Here is a 19,081-nt window from a genome sequence, read left to right as displayed (position 1 = left end):
GCTCTGGTCGCGGCAGTGACGCCCAGAGGGGCAGAGCATCTACCCCTGGTGGGCAGAGCTTCGCCCCTGGTGGGCGTGCCGGGTGGATCCCGGTCGGGCACATGCGGGAGTCTGTCTGACTGTCTCTCCCCGTTTCCAGCTTCAGAAAAATATGAAAAAAAAAAAAAGGCATATTCTTCTATCCTTATTCTCTGAAATATTCTTTACCTGATTCCCATCTGTATCTAATCAACTCTTACAATCTCTCATCTCAGCTTCAACTCTTCCTTCTGGAAGCTGTTTTCTATACTCCAAGAGTCGGTATGTAGCCCCTTGGTGCTTCCACGGCACCCACACTTCCCTACTGTAGCTGCAGTCAAACCATAACATCATATTCCCCCAACATCTGTACTCTCCTGACATCTGTACTCCCCACTAGAAGATGAAGAGTATCCCCAACACCAGTGCCTGACATACTCTATGGCTTAATAATTAGTGGTTGAAAAAATAAATAATTCTACTTTCATATTCAATGCTGGTGTTTTACCTCTGAATCTGAGTTACCCTCACTCCCATAGCCTTTGCCAGATAAACCAGCAACAAGAGGCCAAAAGGAAGAGACTTGTGCTGTTCTCAGGAGCATAACCCTACCCTCTCTCCCAAAGCACGTCCACAGAGAAAGCAACGGAAGCAATGCAAAGCAATAGTAAGGTCCTAGATTTTCTAAAATGTTAAGATTTCATTGTCGGCCCTGGCTGGTTGGCTCAGCGGTAGAGCGTCAGCCTGGCATGCGGGGGACCCAGGTTTGATTCCCGGCCAGGGCACATAAGAGAAGCGCCATTTGCTTCTCTACCCACCCCCCTTCCTCTCTGTCTCTCTCTTCCCCTCCCGCAGCCAAGGCTCCATTGGAGCAAAGATGGCCCGGGCGCTGGGGATGGCTCCTTGGCCTCTGCCCCAGGCGCTAGAGTGGCTCTGGTCTCGGCAGAGCCCCGCCCCCTGGTGGGCGTGCCGGGTGGATCCCGGTCGGTGCATGCGGGAGTCTGTCTGACTGTCTCTCCCCGTTTCCAGCTTCAGAAAAATACAAAAAAAAAAAAAGATTTCATTGTCAGAATGGCTTAGATTTGTTCACAATGGAAAAAGCTGCAGGCCATGATTTACTGAATCAAATAAAACTCTAGTGAGATAGCTATTTCCCTCTATAAACATTCCACATTAGTGTCCAAGGGGTACAAAATAGCATTTCATTTAGTGGGGTAAAAGTATGCTAAAAAGCAGTAAAAAACATAAATGTACCAAAAGAATTAATCAGAGTAAACTATTTATTAGTTCAATTTAAAAAGTTTCAGCATTTTAAATATACTTTTTCAAAATTTCCTCCCCACTATCTTAAAAATTATACAAGTACGAAAAAAAAATTTTTTTTATTTAAAACCTACACAATCTCGGACTCATACTGAAGACAGTTGAGGTTTTAATTTTAATTTTGTTTAAATTTAAAAAAAGGAAAAATTTTCCATGTAGCAAAAACAAAATACCTAACCTGATCCCTCGTGTTGGGAAAACAGCTGTTAGGCTTGCTCACTTCCACACTGCATGATTAATGCATGAGCACGTGGCCTCTGCCACATGTATATATATAGTCTATGTAAGGCTATAGGTGCTTGCCCTCAGGGCGGATTGCATGCCTGCCACTGTGAGGGGCCATTTTGCTGTTTGTTCGCCTACTGTCATGAAACATTTTGTCTGTTCGCTCCCCCACCACTGCAAGAATCTATTAAATGGGAATGGCCCGACACTTTCTGGCTCCAGTTTCTCTACCATCTGCCCGAATCCAGTGTGCCTGGCCTTGGCTACCAGCATTACATCTGGTGTAGTGGGAGGATTCAATCAGATTGCTATAGAGTCACCAACACCCTTGAAGAGTAGGATAGAGGAGTGGTTGTTCTTGAGCATGTGGTTCCCTGTGGCTATCCTGATGCGGGCCGTGGGCTGGGTGGTTTTTTAGTCTGGTGGACAGAAATCGAAAGCTCTGTGCGAGAACTCACTCAAAGTTCGAGAGCTCCCATATGAGCCGCAGACTTGAGCACCAATAACAGCTTGAACTGGAATGGTCACCTGAGAAGGTACTGTGAATTCAAGACCTCTGGTTTTCCCCAGAAGCCAAAAACTGGCACCAGCAGTCGTTAGAGATACAGCTATAGGTTCAAGAGCTCCATTCTCAGCTTCAGGCCGAGAGCCAGCAGCCATAAAAGCTGAAGCAGTTAGTGAAGAAGGAATTGCATTCATGCCAGTGGAGTGGCTCTGAGTCAGCGGCAGCAGGCATTTCCAACTCATCCTACTCCTTTAAGGAGGAAGGTTCAGGCTACAACTGTCACAGACTCAGAGCCTGGCCAAAGGTCACCCAGAAGGTAAAACTCAGCAGCCAAAAGAGCCTCAAAAGGCAGACACAACCCCCTTCGCAAGCAGTTGAGCACTCTGTGGTCCGACTCCACACCCACACAGAGTTGATGGAGTTAAGGATGAAATTCAGACAGAAACCCACTGAGCCCCTGGCAGCCTGGTTGCTTCAGTTGTAGGACATAGGGGTAGATGGCATCACGCTCTCTGGAACAGAGATGGAGAAATTAGCCACCATTACCACACCTTCCTCCTTGAGATAGCGTACTCAGAACTGCCATGACAATCCAGGAACCATACCCTATTAGAATGGGTGATGGCTGCCATTTGTATAATCTGGCAGAATGCTGGAGACTTGCCGGGGCAGTGAGTTGGTGGCAGTAATATACTGAACTGCAGCAAGTCCTCCAGGAACTAGGTATGAAAAATGCTGCTTTCAACCCGAGGTCCAGATGAGGCAATATTTACAGCAGGGATGAGGAACCTTATTCTCTGTAGTGCCCTGTCAGCCCTTTTCAGTCACTAGTGGCTATCTTGAGCCCCTATGTGGGACAGCCCATCAACACTGTTACACAGCTGGTGGCAGATTTGGGGAAGTGGAGGCAGCACAGAACCATAAGGGTGTGTGGGCTGCTGCTCTGCTGTCCCCCCACTGACTACCAAGAGAAATGGGCCTATAAAGTTTACCCAAACACAGTTGTGGATAGATTTGATCGTGACCAGGGGAGATAGAGAGAGAAAATAGATGGCAAGTCTAATAGAGTCCTGTTAGAGCTTTGGTGGCAGCTTAATCTTAATCTGAAACAGACGTTCCAGCCACTGAAAAAAGTAGAGAAAGCTGCCGGCTCTGGCAGCTGCCAAGAAAATGGTTGGTGTTTGCGTCACATGGCTGCAAGACTGCAGCAGCTGAGAGAACTGCAAGGCAGCACAGACCTTAAATGTATTAGACCCCACCAGGCTCTGTGAGTTTGCTGAGGGGTTTGGATGGGGCTTGTGGCAATGAACAAAGAGCTTCCGGAAAGGTGTTGAAGTCCATTAATAAAGAACTGTATAGATAGTTGCCTATAATGGACCTTTACTTGGTGATTTGTACAGACAGTTTGGCTGTCTATTGTGGACTAATCATTGAGCAGTAAATGGACTCCTGAAGCAGAGACTGTGACCAGAGAGGGGCACCATTTCCCTTGCTGGATGGACACGTCACTTATGGACGGTATGAGACCCTGACTGACAGGGGGAGCCAGTACCTGTGGACCTCCTGCATTGGGAAGTTGCTCCCACTCAGTTACAGAGATGCACCAAGGGCACTTTCTTCAATGAGCATGGCCCTAGACTGGACAGGCCTCCCCACCTATGATGTGTGCCCTTGTTGGCACTGTTCGGTAGGGGGCTAGAGGTGAGTCTCCAGTTAATTCCCTGGGAACCCTAAAATTGAAATGTGTTATCCCTTGGGTATTTAGGGAAATGTCATTGCGAAGAACACCTTTGTAATTACTGTCATTTTGGTATAGCTCATGCTGCTGCTATAGTCTCTGTTTATATAATGTACCTCACTCCTAGCACAGGGACCAACGCGGAAGATACCTATTGCATGGATTGTGAGGCGAACAACCCTAAAGGGGTGTATTGTTGTGAAAACAGATATGTTAGACTTGTGTGTTTGCACTTTGCATGATTAATATGTGAACGCTTGGCAGTACCATGTGTGTATAGCCTATGTAAGGCTACAGGTGCTTGACCTCAGGGGCAAATCATCTGCTGCAGTGGCCACCCGATTTCAAACTTCCAATGAAGCTGACATGAAATAACATCAGGGAGCATTCCTTTTCAAAAAAATAATTTGCCGTCTGTAACTCAGAATAAGAACACAGTAGCGTCACTTTTTAAGATCTACAAATATGCCCTATAAGATACAGATGACCCAAGTAACAACCTAGTAATACTAAAGCAAAACTTGTAACTAATGCCCTAACTTTATTAATTCAATATAAGAATGACTTTGCTATCCATATTACAATACGTTTTTGCCAAAGTAAATGCTTACCTGTAAAAATGGAATTCTAAAAAAAAAAAAAAAAAAAAAAAAAAAAAATGGAATGCTGTTCTTTGTGATAGTCACAATTTAGCACTTGTCTGGTATTTCAAATAAAATTTTGCAGTCTTTATTATTATAATAAAAAACAAACAGAGACAAAGAAAAATACAGATTATTTTAAAACATAAAAATAAGGTGCTAGCTTTCACTGATCAACTACTGTATATGGGAAAGAAATAAATCAGAAAGTGGAAGGTGAGAAAGTTATAAGAATCATGGACATTCATTGCAGTATAATTAATTCAGAGCCAAGAAAGTTCACAGCAACAATGATACTGGAAAGTTCAATTATGTTGTACTTGAAAAGTTAAGAATAAGCCTGACCTGTGGTGGCACAGTGGATAAAACGTCGACCTGGAAATGCTGAGGTCGCCGGTTCGAAACCCTGGGCTCGCCTGGTCAAGGCACATATGGGAGTTGATGCTTTCAGCTCCTCCCCCCTCCTCTCTCTCTCTGTCTCTCTCTCTCCCTCTCTCTGTCCTCTCTAAAAATGAATAAATAAATAATTTTAAAAAAAGTCATTAAAAAAAATAAAATAAAAATTATAAAAAAAAAAGTTAGGAATAAAATTAGGTAATTTAATAAAAATTAGATAGATAAACATCTTATTTCAAGGGGGAGAAAAAATACCTGGGTTAGAATGAAAATACATAAAAACATACAAAGTGGAAACACCACAGCTTACTTAGGGAAAAGAAAGTTTAAAAAAAATTTTTTTTTTTTTTAGATTTTATTTATTCATTTTTATTAGAGAGAGAGGGGAGAGAGAGAGAAAGGGATAGAGAACAGGGGGAGGAGCAGGAAGCATCAACTCCCATATGTGCCTTGACCAGGCAAGCCCAGGGTTTTGAACCGGCGACCTAAGCATTCCAGGTCGACGCTTTATCCACTGCGCCACCACAGGTCAGGCAAGAAAGTTTTATTTAAAGTGATAAAGCTGAAAAAATATCTCCAAAGTAATCTGAAGAGTTCCTGATGAACTCTTGTTCCTATCTCACTCCTCAATACATTATCCATTTTTAAAAAAATTATTATAACAATTTTTAGAACCTAAGAATTTAGTTTCATTTCCTGAAATTTAGAACCAAGAGGAAAAATGTTTAAGAGAAAGTCTAATACTCCCCATATCAACCTGAGGGCACCCTTCTACTTAATGAGATATGATCTTCTCTACATCAATAAAAATGCAACTCATAAAAATGGGATCTTAGCATCAATCTCAATATTCACTGTATGTTTATAAAATTCTCACCCTCAAATAAATAAGATCTAAACCCAACCAAACAGACTATTTCAATTTAATTTTATTATGAAAACAACAGGAAATGGCAGCAAAGAACTTGATAAGCTCAACTGGCAAAAGGATTTAATGAAGTGATGACATGACATCATGACCTTAGGGTTAGAGATGCAATTTCCCATCTGGTCAAATATAAACATCCAATACAAATACCAACATCACCTGCTGAATACTGGTAGGCTTTATCTTGAGCAGTCCCTAAGCATTTTCTTTACAACACATATAACTTCAAGATTTTTTCTTACTTCATTCTGTAATACAATTGCTTCCTCATGAAAAAAAAAATCAAAAATAAATTCTATATAATGGTTCACTTGAAAAAGACATGAAAGCCACAATAAAGCATTAATTGACCAATCACAGTAACAAAACTATCATGATCATTTTTCTTCTAAGTCATAAATGATATTCGTTTTCTACAGTACCTAAGAATCATTTCAACCATGAGTTGTGTTTCTGTGTTCTCAATTCGTAGTGTCTTGATATTGAAATGGATATTTTGGGCATGTACGATACGAATTGGGTCTATAGGATCCTTTCACAAAATAAAAATTCACTGCATTTTTAAACTTAGTATAGTTGTTTGAGTGACACAATGATAAAGCCTTTTAAAATTTTTATATACCAAGTGCAAGGAACCCATTTGTGCCTAATTAAGACCCTTAGATATGTGTTACTAAGAATCATGTTGTTAGGCTCTGGAGGTTGTATTTTTATACTTTGAACAATGAAGTCTGTAAACCAGTGGTTAGCCAATGAATGTACAGCTCTGTGCATTGATATGGTTTGTGTCCTGAGATGTTTACACAGGTGCTGCGAATGTCCGCGCGCGCGCACACACACACACACACACAGACTACACTGTAACTAAACTATAAACGGGTTCAAACACCTGGTCTTGAGAGTTCATATTGTACAGTCAATAGTATGACACTGAATACTTAAACTGCCTGTTTTAACATTTATTTTCCAGGCTGTACCAATGTTTTTAAAAAAGTAAAATTAAAGTTCTTAACATCTGTACCTCCTCCCTAAGCAAATTCACCAAGCTACCGCTGCTGATCCAGTAACTTCTTAAAGTGTTTGGTAGCTACATGGGGCTTCTCTTTCATTAAAATGTGTCCCCCAGGTATTCATTTTCTTCGTCTCGAGTTAGTAGGTATTCCAGAAATGGGAACATGGAAATTTTTGAACTTACTTGGCTTTCTGAATCCACACACAGTAGTCTGAGATGTAGAGATCATTTAGAATGTAAGCCGGGTCACTTTCCTGAAATATTTTGTGAATATCCAGTAGACACTTTAAAACTGCACTTTTACCTGCAGAAAATTTAAGAAAATAAATCATCCCTAAGAAAACAGATCTTATTTTTTTAAACTGAGATATTATTTTTTACACTGAGAGGTAATATATTCATAGCAGTTCAGAGTTTCAATTATTCTTTAGAATATCTTAAATATTTATTAATTACGTAAAATTATATCAGTGTTATTAGGTCCAAAGCTCATTATTTTGTCCTTAGAACTGAATAAGCCTTGCCTGACAAGGCAAAGGGGCAGTGGATAGAGCGTCGACCTGGGGGTACTGAGGACCCAGGATCGAAACCTCAAGGTTGCTAGCTGGAGTTTGGGCTCATCGGGCTTGAGGGCGGGGTCATCAGCTTGAGCATGAGATCACAGACATGACCCCATAATTGCTGGCTTGAACAAGGGGTCACTTGCTCTGCTGGAGCCCCCCAGTCAAGGCACATGAGAAAGCAATCAATGAATACCTAAGGTGTTACAACTAATGAGCTGATGCTTCTTCTCATATCTCTCCCTTACTGTCTTCCCTGTCTCTCTCGCTAAGAAAATAGGCCTTATTCTCTATTGTTATAGCTATTAACTGTGGTTACTAAAAGAAAATGAAACACAACTAGGTACATTAACAAAGAGAAGCAATATAAACTAAATGAGTATTTGTATTATTTCCACAAAATGGTGAATAAATTTAAATTTGAAGTAGAAGCATAGTGATTAAGAGGCCAAACTTAAAAAAAATCATTTTATAAAGAAAAAAATCAGAACATATATAAAGAGATAATAGGATAGTTAACTCTCCTACACTCATCACCTAGTTTCAATAACTCCTAACTTGTGGCCAACCTTGTTCACCTACACCCTGCCCACTCTAGATTATTTTAAAATAACTCTCAGGCTCATATCATTTCATTTATAACTATTTCAACACTTCAAAGGGCACAGACTTTGAGTCAGGCGGACTGGGCATTAAATCCAGGGTTTACCATACTAGCTGTGTGCCCCTGGGCAAATGATGACACTTCTCTGAGCCCATCTTCTATCTGCAACATGAGGATAGCAATCCCTGTCCCCCAGGATGACAATATGGGAAATGAGATAAGGTTATCTAAAGAACTGAACCTAATGCTGGCCAATAGAAAGTAGCTAATTAAGTATGTGTGGTTATTATTACGGTACTAACATGAAGGCAGAACTTTTTCTGACTCATTTCCAATGAGGCTCACAAAGGATATAAGAGGTATCAAGTGTTCCCATTTTAAAAAGAGACACAAAACTCTCTATGCTAACCTTGTAAAGAAACTAACATCCCTCCCTACATGCAAAAAGGGAGGCAGAGCTTTCCCATTACTCTAAAAAGAGAAAGCTGGTTTTTAAGATGGGCCCCTGGAAAGCATAACCTATCTCCCCTGGAAATTGTGGGATACAAAGACTAGTGTCTGCTCCATACCTGATAAGAGACCCCACCTAGAGTCAAGAAGGAGCAGCCTGTGGTGCTGAGTAGAGGCCTTGTTCTGGAAGCAAGTGGTACTAACTGCAATACTGAAAGAGCTCTCTTCCCCATTGCTGGCTTCCCAATCAGGCCAGAACCAGGGAATGGAAGATTTACTTTTTTAATCAAGTTCAAAGGCTACATTTTAAGTACTGCAATGAGATTCATCTTATAATCTAAAGCAGAGGTCGGGAACCTTTTTGGCTGACAGAGCCATGAACGCCACGTATTTTAAAATGTAATTCCGTGAGAGCCATAAAACAACCCGTGTACCTTACACACTATCCAATAAAAATTTGGTGTTGTCCTGGAGTACAGCTGTGATTGACTCCAGCCACCCGCAACTATGAACGTGAGCGGTAGGAAATGGATTGTAAAACATGATAATGTCTTATATTTTTAACATTATTTTTTTTATTAAAGATTTGTCTGTGAGCCAGATGCAGTCATCAAAAGAGCCACATCTGGCTTGTGAGCCATAGGTTCCCAACCCCTGATCTAAAGTAACAGATAAAGTTATAAAATACAGTGTGTCCGTAAAATCATGGTGCTCTTTTGACCGGTCACAGGAAAGCAACAAAAGACGATAGAAATGTGAAATCTGCACAAAATAAAAGGAAAACTCTCTCAGTTTCATACCTATTCAGTGCAGTTTCATGTGGGTTCATGCACAGATTTTTTAGGGCTCCTTAGGTAGCTATCCCGTATAGCCTCTACAGACTCGTCACTGACTGATGGCCTACCAGAACGGGGTTTCTCCACCAAACTGCCGGTTTCCTTCAACTGCTTATCTCCCCGGGTAATGTTATTCCTATGTGGTGGCGCTTCGTTATAAATGCGCTGATATTCACGTTGCACTTTGGTCACGGGTTCGAATTTAGCGAGCCACAGAACACACTGAACTTTTCTCTGTACCGTCCACATCTCAACTGGCATGGCGGTGGGCTGTTCCGCTGTATACACGGTGTTATGTCATCATCTGCGCATGCGCACATGCTGCCACATCATCCTACAGAAACTGGGAGGGTTTTCCTTTTATTTGGTGCAGATTTCACATTTCTATCGTCTTTTGTTGCTTTCCTGTGACCGGTCAAAAGTGCACCATGACTTTACAGACACACTATATTTACCGTGTCCTATAGGATATATGTTTGTGTGACATAGTATTTATAAAGTGTGTGTGTGTGTGTGTACTCACACCATCTAGAAACAATGGGATAAAAATATATATATACAGAATGAAATCAAAGGGGAATGGAAGAGAAAATTAAGTTGTTTTCTTTCCACACCATGATGTTCAGCCCTTTCAATTAACTAGTTGTGGTAAATGTTTAATAGTTGCTCAAGGGTATAGATGAATAAGAAATGCCTTTATAAATTATAAAATGAAATGTAGGTGTTAGTACAAATAAACCGTCACTTCTAAATAGAACAAAATTTCTGAAGACATATTAGAAAAGCTTCCCTTTTTTGATCCCCCTTTTCCCTTTATACTCATTGAATAACAGCAGCTAAGTGATGTTTCATGAAGGATTCTACCCACCCTTCCCAAAAGAATGGATCAGAAGGAAGAAGTGAAAAGTGCTGAAGACAGGAACAGATGAAGTAAAGGGGGAAGATCATACACCCCAAGATAATTTATCCAGGAAGAGCAATTCAATGAGCAAGGTCCAGTATTAAGTACTAAAACAGTATTTAAAAGAACAGAGTAGGTTTCTGAGCTTAAGAAATTTGGATTAGACAAATAGCAACAGTGAAAGAACAATGTACAGTCTTTTGAAAAGAGGAAAGGGGTGGGAGAAGGAATACAAAATTAAAACTAGCCAAAGTCTTGCCTGACCTGCAATGGCGCAGTGAATAAAGCGTCGACCTGGAACGCTAAGGTCGCCAGTTCAAAACCCTGGGCTTGCCTGGTCAAGACACATATGGGAGTTGATGCTTCCTGCTCCTCCCTGCCTTCTCTCTCTCTCTTGCCCTCCTTTCTAAAGTGAATAAAAAAATAAAAATAAAATAGGCAAAGTCTCAGTAAAGAATGCCTGTAAAAGCTACAGTAAAATCAGGTAAAATAAATTCATGGTTCTTTAAACACTCAGGTCTTAGTCAGTTAGTTACAATGAAATATTCTGTAGATTCTGAAGCCTTCCCTTGCTACACTGGTTTTAGAAGACTGTTCCATTTAAGATCAGTATTTCTTTTGGGAAAAGAATTACTTATTACTTTTAACTATGGAAACATTATAATGTGCAGATAACCTAGTATAACAAACAAGAAATTAATTGTGATGTGTAATAACTCAAGTTCAACAGTCACTTACAATAGACTGACTTTTCTTTTTTTAATTTATTTATTCATTTAGAAAGGGGGGTGGAGAGAGAGAGAGAGGAGAGAGAGAAGGGGGGGAGGAGCAGGAAACATCAACTCCCATAAGTGCCTTGACCAGGCAAGCTCAGGGTTTCAAACCAGCGACCTCAGCATTTCCAGGTCGACGCTTTATCCACTGCACCACCACAGATCTGGCCCAGAATGGGTTTTTAAAAAAATTTTATTTCTTGATTTTAGCCAGAGAGGAAGGAAGAGAAAGAAGGTGAGAGAGAGAGACGGGAACATCAATCTGTTCCAATCTGTGTCCTGACTGGGGATCGAACCGGTAACCTCTGAACTTCAGGCCAATGCTCTAACCAACTGAGCTATCCTGCCAGGGCAGTAGATAGACTTTTCAAGGTAATTTTCTCAATTCAAGAAATGTCTTGAATGGAGTTACAAAAGATGGCAGCGGAGTAGGCGGACGCACAGACGCCCAGCTCTCAACACCAAACTGGAATACAAATCAATTTAGGAAAAATCAGCATGAAAAACCAACACTGAAGTGCAAGAACAGCTCTCAAAAACCAAGGAGCAAAGAGGAAGACACAATAATCCTGGTAAGGAGTGCCTGAATCTCCCCTGCTTACAGGAACGGGGGTGGGGTGGGGGTGGGGGGGGGGGGGTGAGGCTGAGAGCCCAGAGAGGATTTCACAGAGGAAAAAGAGCAGAAACTACTGCTCACAGCCACTTACCTGGCGACCAGGGAGCAAGGTGGGTTGAAAAGACCAGCTTATCTCCCAAGTGGAAAGGACAGGGAGAGGGACAGACTGTGAGGGGCTAAGGTATGAAAGAAACGAAATAAAAAAGCTGACTCATTCGTGCTGGAGGCGGCCATAGCTGGGGGAGGGATTGAACCCTTCACAAAACAGAGCTGAAGTGCTTCCGGATCAGAGACCTCTGGACATCTATCCAGCTCCAATCAGCGCAACAAGACACAGCTGAAAACAAGAAGTGGGGAGGAGGGGCAGTAACTCAGGTCTCCATGGAGATCTGAGATACACCTCCCCCTACTGAAGCTGAGAAAAAACCCTACCCCTAGTGAGATTAGTTGGTGGAAGAGACCTTCAGCGTCTCAGGTTACACCCACAGCATTCCTGGTTACAGTTTCAAGGAAGCCCCCTGCTGAGATCAGTTAAAAAGACTATCACCTGTTAAGAAAACAAACAAATCAAGACTTCGAAGCTGCCCAAATCCGAAAGTGGATTACAAATAATAGCTGATACCAACCCAAGAAGACCTAGAAATAACACAACTGAAAACTGGAGGCAGACTAAAACACCATGATGAGAAGACAAAGGAGTGCAACCTAAATGAAACCACAAGAGACACCTTTGAGAGATGAGCTGAGTGATATGGAAATAATCAAACTTCCAGATGGGGAGTTCAAAATAATGATTGTAAGGATGCTTAGGGATCTTAGAACAACAATGGAGGGGCAGTTTGAAAACCTAAGTAAAGAAATAGCAAGTATAAAAAAGAACCAGTCGGAGATGACAAATACAGTATCAGAAATAAAGAACACAATGGAAGGAATTAAAAACAGGATAGATAGAGCAGAGGATCGAATCAGCGAGTTAGAGGACAACTGGAATGAAGGCATGAAAGCAGAGAAGAAAAGAGAAAAGAGACTCAAAAAGTCAGAGGAAACTCTTAGAGAGCTCTGTGACAACATGAAGAGAAATAACATCCGCATCATAGGGGTTCCTGAAGAAGAAGAAAAGGAACAAGGAATAGAGATGTTGTTCAATCATATCATAGTTGAAAATTTCCCTAAATTAATGTAAGAGAAACTCTCACAAGTCCAAGAAGCACAGAGAATTCCATTAAAGAGAAACCCAAAGAAACCTACACCAAGACACATCATAATTAAAATACCAAAACTAAGCGATAAAGAGAAAATATTAAAAGCTGCAAGAGAAAAAAAAGTTATCACCTACAAAGGAGCCCCCATAAGGATGACATCCGACTTCTCAACAGAAACACTTGAGGCCAAAAGGGAATGGCAAGAAATATTCAAAGTAATGCAGAACAAGAACCTACAACCAAGACTACTTTATCCAGCAAGGCTATAGTTTAAAATCGAAGGAGAAATAAAAAGCTTCCCAGACAAAAAACAACTCAAAGAATTCATTACAACCAAACCAATGCTGCAAGAAATGTTAAGGGGCCTGTTGTAAACAGATCAAAGTGGGAAAAGAATATAGCAAAAAAAAGGAATACACTTTTAAAGAAGAAAATGGCAATAAACAACTACATATCAATAATAACCTTAAATGTAAATGGATTAAATGATCCAATCAAAAGACATAGGGTAGCTGCATGGATAAGAAAACAGGACCCATACATATGTTGTCTATAAGAGACACACCTTAGAACAAAAGACACACATAGATTTAAGGTAAAAGGATGGAAAAAAACATTTCATGCAAACGGAAATAAAAAAAAAGCTGGGGTAGCAATACTTATATCAGACAAATTGGACTTTAAAACAAAGAATATAGTAAGAGATAAAGAAGGCCACTACATAATGATAAAGGGAGTAATCCAACAGGAAGATATAACTATTATAAATATCTATGCACCTAATATAGGAGCACCCAAATATATAAAGCAGACTTTGATGGATTTAAAGGGCGAGATCAACAGCAATACTATAATAGTAGGGGATTTCAATACCCCACTAACATCACTAGATAGATCCTCAAGAAAGAAAATTAACAAAGAAACAGCAGACTTATTGGAAACACTAGATCAACTCGATTTAATAGATATCTTCAGAACCTTTCACCCTAAAGCAACAGAATATACATTCTTTTCAAGTGCTCATGGTACATTCTCTAGGATAGACCACATGTTAGGGCACAAAAGAGCTCTCTACAAATTTAAGAAGATTGAAATCATATCAAGCACTTTCTCTGATCACAACGGCATGAAACTAGAAATGAATCACAACAGAAAAGCTCAAAAATTCTCAAACACATGGAAACTAAATAGCAGGGTGTTAAATAATGAATGGATTAAGAATGAGATCAAAGAAGAAATAAAAAAATTCCTAGAAACGAATGACAATGAGCATACAACAACTCAAAATTTATGGGACACAGCGAAAGCAGTGCTGAGAGAGAAGTTCATAGCACTACAGGCACACTTTCAGAAGCTAGAAAAAGCTCAAATAAACAACTTAACCCTGCATCTAAAAGAATTAGAAAAAGAACAGCAAGTAAAGCCCAAATGTAGTAGAAGGAAGGAAATAATAAAGATCAGAGCAGAAATAAATGACATAGAGGCTAAAGAAACAATACAGAGGATCAATGAAACTAGGAGCTGGTTCTTTGAAAAGGTAAACAAGATTGATGAACCTTTAAGTAGACTCACCAAGAAAAAGAGAGAGAGGACTCAAATAAATAAAATTAGCAATGAGAAAGGAGAAATAACAACTGACACAACAGAAATACAAAATATTGTAAGAAAATACTATGAAGAACTGTATGCCAAAAAACTAGACAACCTAGATGAAATGGACAAATTCCTTGAAACATACAATCTTCCAAAAATCAATCTGGAAGAATCAGAAAACCTAAACAGACCGATTACAACAAATGAGATCGAAACAGTTATCAAAAAACTCCCAACAAAGAAAAGTCTGGGGCCCGATGGCTTCACAATGGAATTCTACCAAATATTCAAAGAACTAACTCCTATCCTTCTCAAACTATTTCAAAAAATTCAAGAGGAAGGAAGACTTCCAAGCTCCTTTTATGAGGCGAGCATAATTCTGATTCCAAAACCAGGCAAAGACAACACAAAGAAATAAAATTATAGGCCAATATCTCTGATGAACATAGATGCTAAAATCCTCAACAAAATATTAGCAAACGGGATCCAACAACATATGGAAAAAAATCATACACCATGATCAAGTGGGATTTATTCTGGGGAGGCAAGGCTGGTACAATATTCGTAAATCAATCAATGTGATTCATCACATAAAAAGAAGGAGAAAAACCATATGATAATTTCAATAGATGCAGAAAAAGCATTTGATAAAATCCAGCACCCATTCATGATCAAAACTCTCAGCAAAGTGGGAATACAGGGAACATACCTCAACATGATAAAAGCCATCTATGAGAAACCCACAGCCAACATCATACTCAATGGTAAAAAATTAAAAGCAATACCCTTAAGATCAGGAACAAGGCAGGGGTTCCCCCTTTCACCACTCTTATTTAACATAGTCCTGGAAGTCCTAGCCACAGCAATCAGACAAGAAGAAGAAATAAAAGGCATTCAAGTTGGAAAAGAAGAAGTAAAACTATCATTATTTGCAGATGATATGATATTGTATATAGAAAACCCTAAAGTCTCAGTAAAAAAACTACTGGACCTGATAAATAAGTTCAGCAAAGTGGCAGGATATAAAATCAATACTCAGAAATCAGAAGCATTTTTATACACCAACAATGAACAGTCAGAAAGAGAAATTAAGGAAACAATCCCCTTCACAATTACAACCAAAAAAATAAAGTACCTAGGAGTAAACTTAACCAAGGAGACTAAAGACTTGTACTCGGAAAATTACAAAACATTGATAAAAGAAATCAAGGAAGATACAAACAAGTGGAAGCATATACCGTGCTCATGGTTAGGAAGAATAAACATCATTAAAATGTCTATATTACCCAAAGCAATCTATAAATTCAATGCAATACCAATTAAAATACCAATGACATACTTCAAAGATATAGAACACATATTCCAAAAATTTATATGGAACCAAAAGAGGACATGAATAGCCTCAGCAATCTTAAAAAAGAAGAATAAAGTGGGAGGTATCACACTTCCTGATATCAAGTTATACTACAAGGCCGTTGTACTCAAAACAGCCTGGTACTGGCATAAGAACAGGCATATAGATCAATGGAACAGAACAGAGAACCCAGAAATAAACCCACAGTTCTATGGACAACTGATATTTGACAAAGGAGGTAAGGAAATACAATGGAGTAAAGACAGCCTCTTCAACAAATGGTGTTGGGAAAATTGGACAGATACCTGCAAAAAAAGGAAACTATTGTAGATCACCAGCTTACACCACTCACAAAAATAAACTCAAAATGGATAAAAGACTTAAATGTAGGCCGTGAAACCATAAGCATCTTAGAAGAAAACATAGGCAGTAAGCTCTCGGACATCTCTCGGAGCAATATATTTGCTGATTTATCTCCACGGGGAAGTGAAATAAAAGACAGGATAAACAAATGGGACTATATCAAACTAAAAAGCTTTTGCACAGCTAAAGACAACAAGAACAGAATAAAAAGACAAACTACACAATGGGAGAACATATTTGACAATACGTCTGATAAGGGGTTAATAACCAAAATTTATAAAGAACTTGTAAAACTCAACACCAGGAAGACAAACAACCCAATCCAAAAATGGGCAAAAGAGATGGATAGACACTTTTCCAAAGAGGACATACAGATGGCCAATAGGCATATGAAAAAATGCTCAACATCACTAATCATTAGAGAAATGCAAATTAAAACCACAATGAGATATCACCTCACACCAGTCAGAATGGCGCTTATCAACAAAACAACACAGAATAAGTGCTGGCGAGGATGTGGAGAAAAGGGAACCCTCCTGCACTGCTGGTGGGAATGCAGACTGGTGCAGCCACTGTGGAAAACAGTATGGAGATTCCTCAAAAAACTGAAAATCGAACTGCCTTTTGACCCAGCTATCCCACTTTTAGGAATATACCCCAAGGACACCATAGAACGGCTCGAAAAGGAGAAATGCACCCGCATGTTTGTGGCAGCATTGTTCACAATAGCGAAGATCTGGAAACAACCCAAGTGTCCGTCAGAGGACGAGTGGATTAAAAAGCTTTGGTACATATACACTATGGAATACTACTCAGCCATAAGAAATGATGACATCGGATCATTTACAATAACATGGATGAACCTTGACAACATTATACAGAGTGAAATAAGTAAATCAGAAAAAAAAAACTAAGATGAATCCATACATAGAAGGGACATAAAAATGAGACTCAGAGACATGAACAAGAATGTGATGGCAACAGGGGCGGGGGGGGGGGGGGGGGTTGGGGGTGAAGAAGGAGAGAGGGGTTAGGGGAGGGGAGGGGCACAAAGAAAACCAGATAGAAGGTGACAGAAGACAATTTAACTTTGGGGGAGGGATATACAGCACAATCAAATGTCAAAATAATCTAGAGATATTTTCTCTCAACATATGTACCCTGATTTATCAATGTCACTGCATTAAATTTAATAAAATAAAAAAAATTCAAAAAAAAAAAAGAAATGTCTTGAATGGAAGGCAAGGAAAAAAGTGAAAAACAAAAGCTGTATGTTTCCCACTGTTAAAGAAGATAATTTAAATTAAAGATAAATTCCTCAAAAGTAGTGGCTCTGCTAGCCTATGATCAATACTACCTTAAGATAAAATATCTTATTTATTAGTATGCCCATAGTCCTAGCACAGTGCCTTGAAAATTATAGGCACCTAAGAAATACTGAATGATGCAATCCACTATAATAATACAAAATGGTTTGGAATATGGTTTGCACCCTATTTACCTCCCCGCTCCCTTCAGAAAGAGTACACAGCTCTCTGCATGGTCTGTATTATTATACATCTGAACAGAGGGACTTATTACTTTATATATCTCAGAGGAAAAATGGTGGGATGAATGATTTTCATTATTTATATATAGAAGAAAAGCAAAAATCATGATTACGCCCTCAGACTAAAAGCTTATAACTTCTCATTTTCAATTTTGTGAGCACAAAAATATCTCACCTAGTTGCAATATCTTTATAGTGTCTCTGCAGGCTTTCATCACCAACTTGAAATGGCGATAAAGAGGGTAGCACAAAACTCTTCTCCCAAAAGACACCAGGACTTCATGAACATTAGTCCAAGTCTGTAAAGTATCACTTAAATAAGTAATTATTTCCATATTATACAAACAAAAGCACATAATATATTCTCCATTAATAATTATAAATTTGGATCATCATGAAGCCAAGTAGAAGAGAAATACAAAACCATAAAATACTGAGACCCTTTTAACACTTATAATATTGTAATTTTATTTGTCTTTATAATTTCTCATATTTTATCAATATAGCACAAGTGCACTTTAAAAATCACATACATAGCAAGAAAGTTTTAAAAAGTATCTTAAGAACTACAGACATGAATCTAAAACACATGGCAGAAACCAAATACAGATGCACATAAAAGACATTTCTAAATGATATATGTTTCATGTTTTCGTCTTTTAACTATTCAAGATATGTAGATGAAAGGTGTAGAACTTTTCAGTGACATGTGTTCAGTCTCTCTTTTTATTTTGGGTATTTACTTCAGTAATTTATTTTTACTGATAAAAAACTAGTGATTTCTAGAAAAAAAGTTTTATCTTGAATAGTATTAAACTGATACCATTAGTACTTCAAAACGTATTGAAATCACTAAACAAAGATAATTTTCTATAAAACTATTTTTAAATTGAGTTAAAATTTTTTTAATGTAACTCATATATAAATCTGAAAATATAAAATTAAAACTAAAGGAGCAATATAATTTCCATATATATTAATCTTTAATGAATGAGATATAATTAAGAATACTGAATACCTGACAAAGAATAATCTATATCTGAAAAGAATTATGAGCTTTAAAAAAATTCTAGCAAAAAAAAAATAGTTATAAGAGATTGACAGTTATTAACATGTCCAGCAATTGTAAGTTCTCAAAAAAAATTATTTTCAAAATAAAATCATAAACAGGTGGTTATTATGTAGATTTTAATAACAACTATAAAATTGATCACCAACTCTGTAATTAATGCAATTACTACAAAAACCAGTTTCCATTATATGCTGATCTTGGCAATATGTAGACCCCAAATGAAGTCTGTGGAAAAGCACTTCTCCATCTTTAATATGTACACAGATCCCTGCAGACATAGCTACAGATTCTGATTCAGTGGGTCTGGACTGATAATTCTGTCTTGCCAAGGACACTGGTCAAGCTGTTTGTCCATGGATAATTCTCAGAGCAGCAAAATTCTCTGATACAAGTTAAACGTTTCCGTTTCTGTTTACAATTTA

General features: G+C 38.8%; 1 protein-coding gene across 6 annotated transcripts in view; it reads right to left on the bottom strand.

Moving 5' to 3' along the window:
* Positions 1-19,081, bottom strand: part of SHQ1 (SHQ1, H/ACA ribonucleoprotein assembly factor) — a 138,080-nt gene that overhangs the window by 42,762 nt on the left and 76,237 nt on the right. For all 6 annotated transcript variants that reach the window (XR_010747265.1, XR_010747264.1, XR_010747263.1 and 3 more), the window contains 2 exons: positions 17,763-17,886; positions 6,970-7,090 (listed from right to left, as the gene is read on the bottom strand). Coding sequence is in view for 1 of the 6 variants with exons in the window: in XM_066352145.1 (XP_066208242.1) it covers positions 6,970-7,090; positions 17,763-17,886 (245 nt within the window). In the remaining 5 variants the exon portion in view is untranslated. The remainder of the gene's footprint in view (positions 1-6,969; positions 7,091-17,762; positions 17,887-19,081) is intronic.

The sequence above is a fragment of the Saccopteryx leptura genome, chromosome 10 (genome assembly GCF_036850995.1).
Source record: "Saccopteryx leptura isolate mSacLep1 chromosome 10, mSacLep1_pri_phased_curated, whole genome shotgun sequence".
NCBI classification, from domain to species: Eukaryota; Metazoa; Chordata; class Mammalia; order Chiroptera; family Emballonuridae; genus Saccopteryx; species Saccopteryx leptura.
Note: the sequence above shows the minus strand (reverse complement) of the source record. Positions and strands in the feature narration are given on the sequence as shown.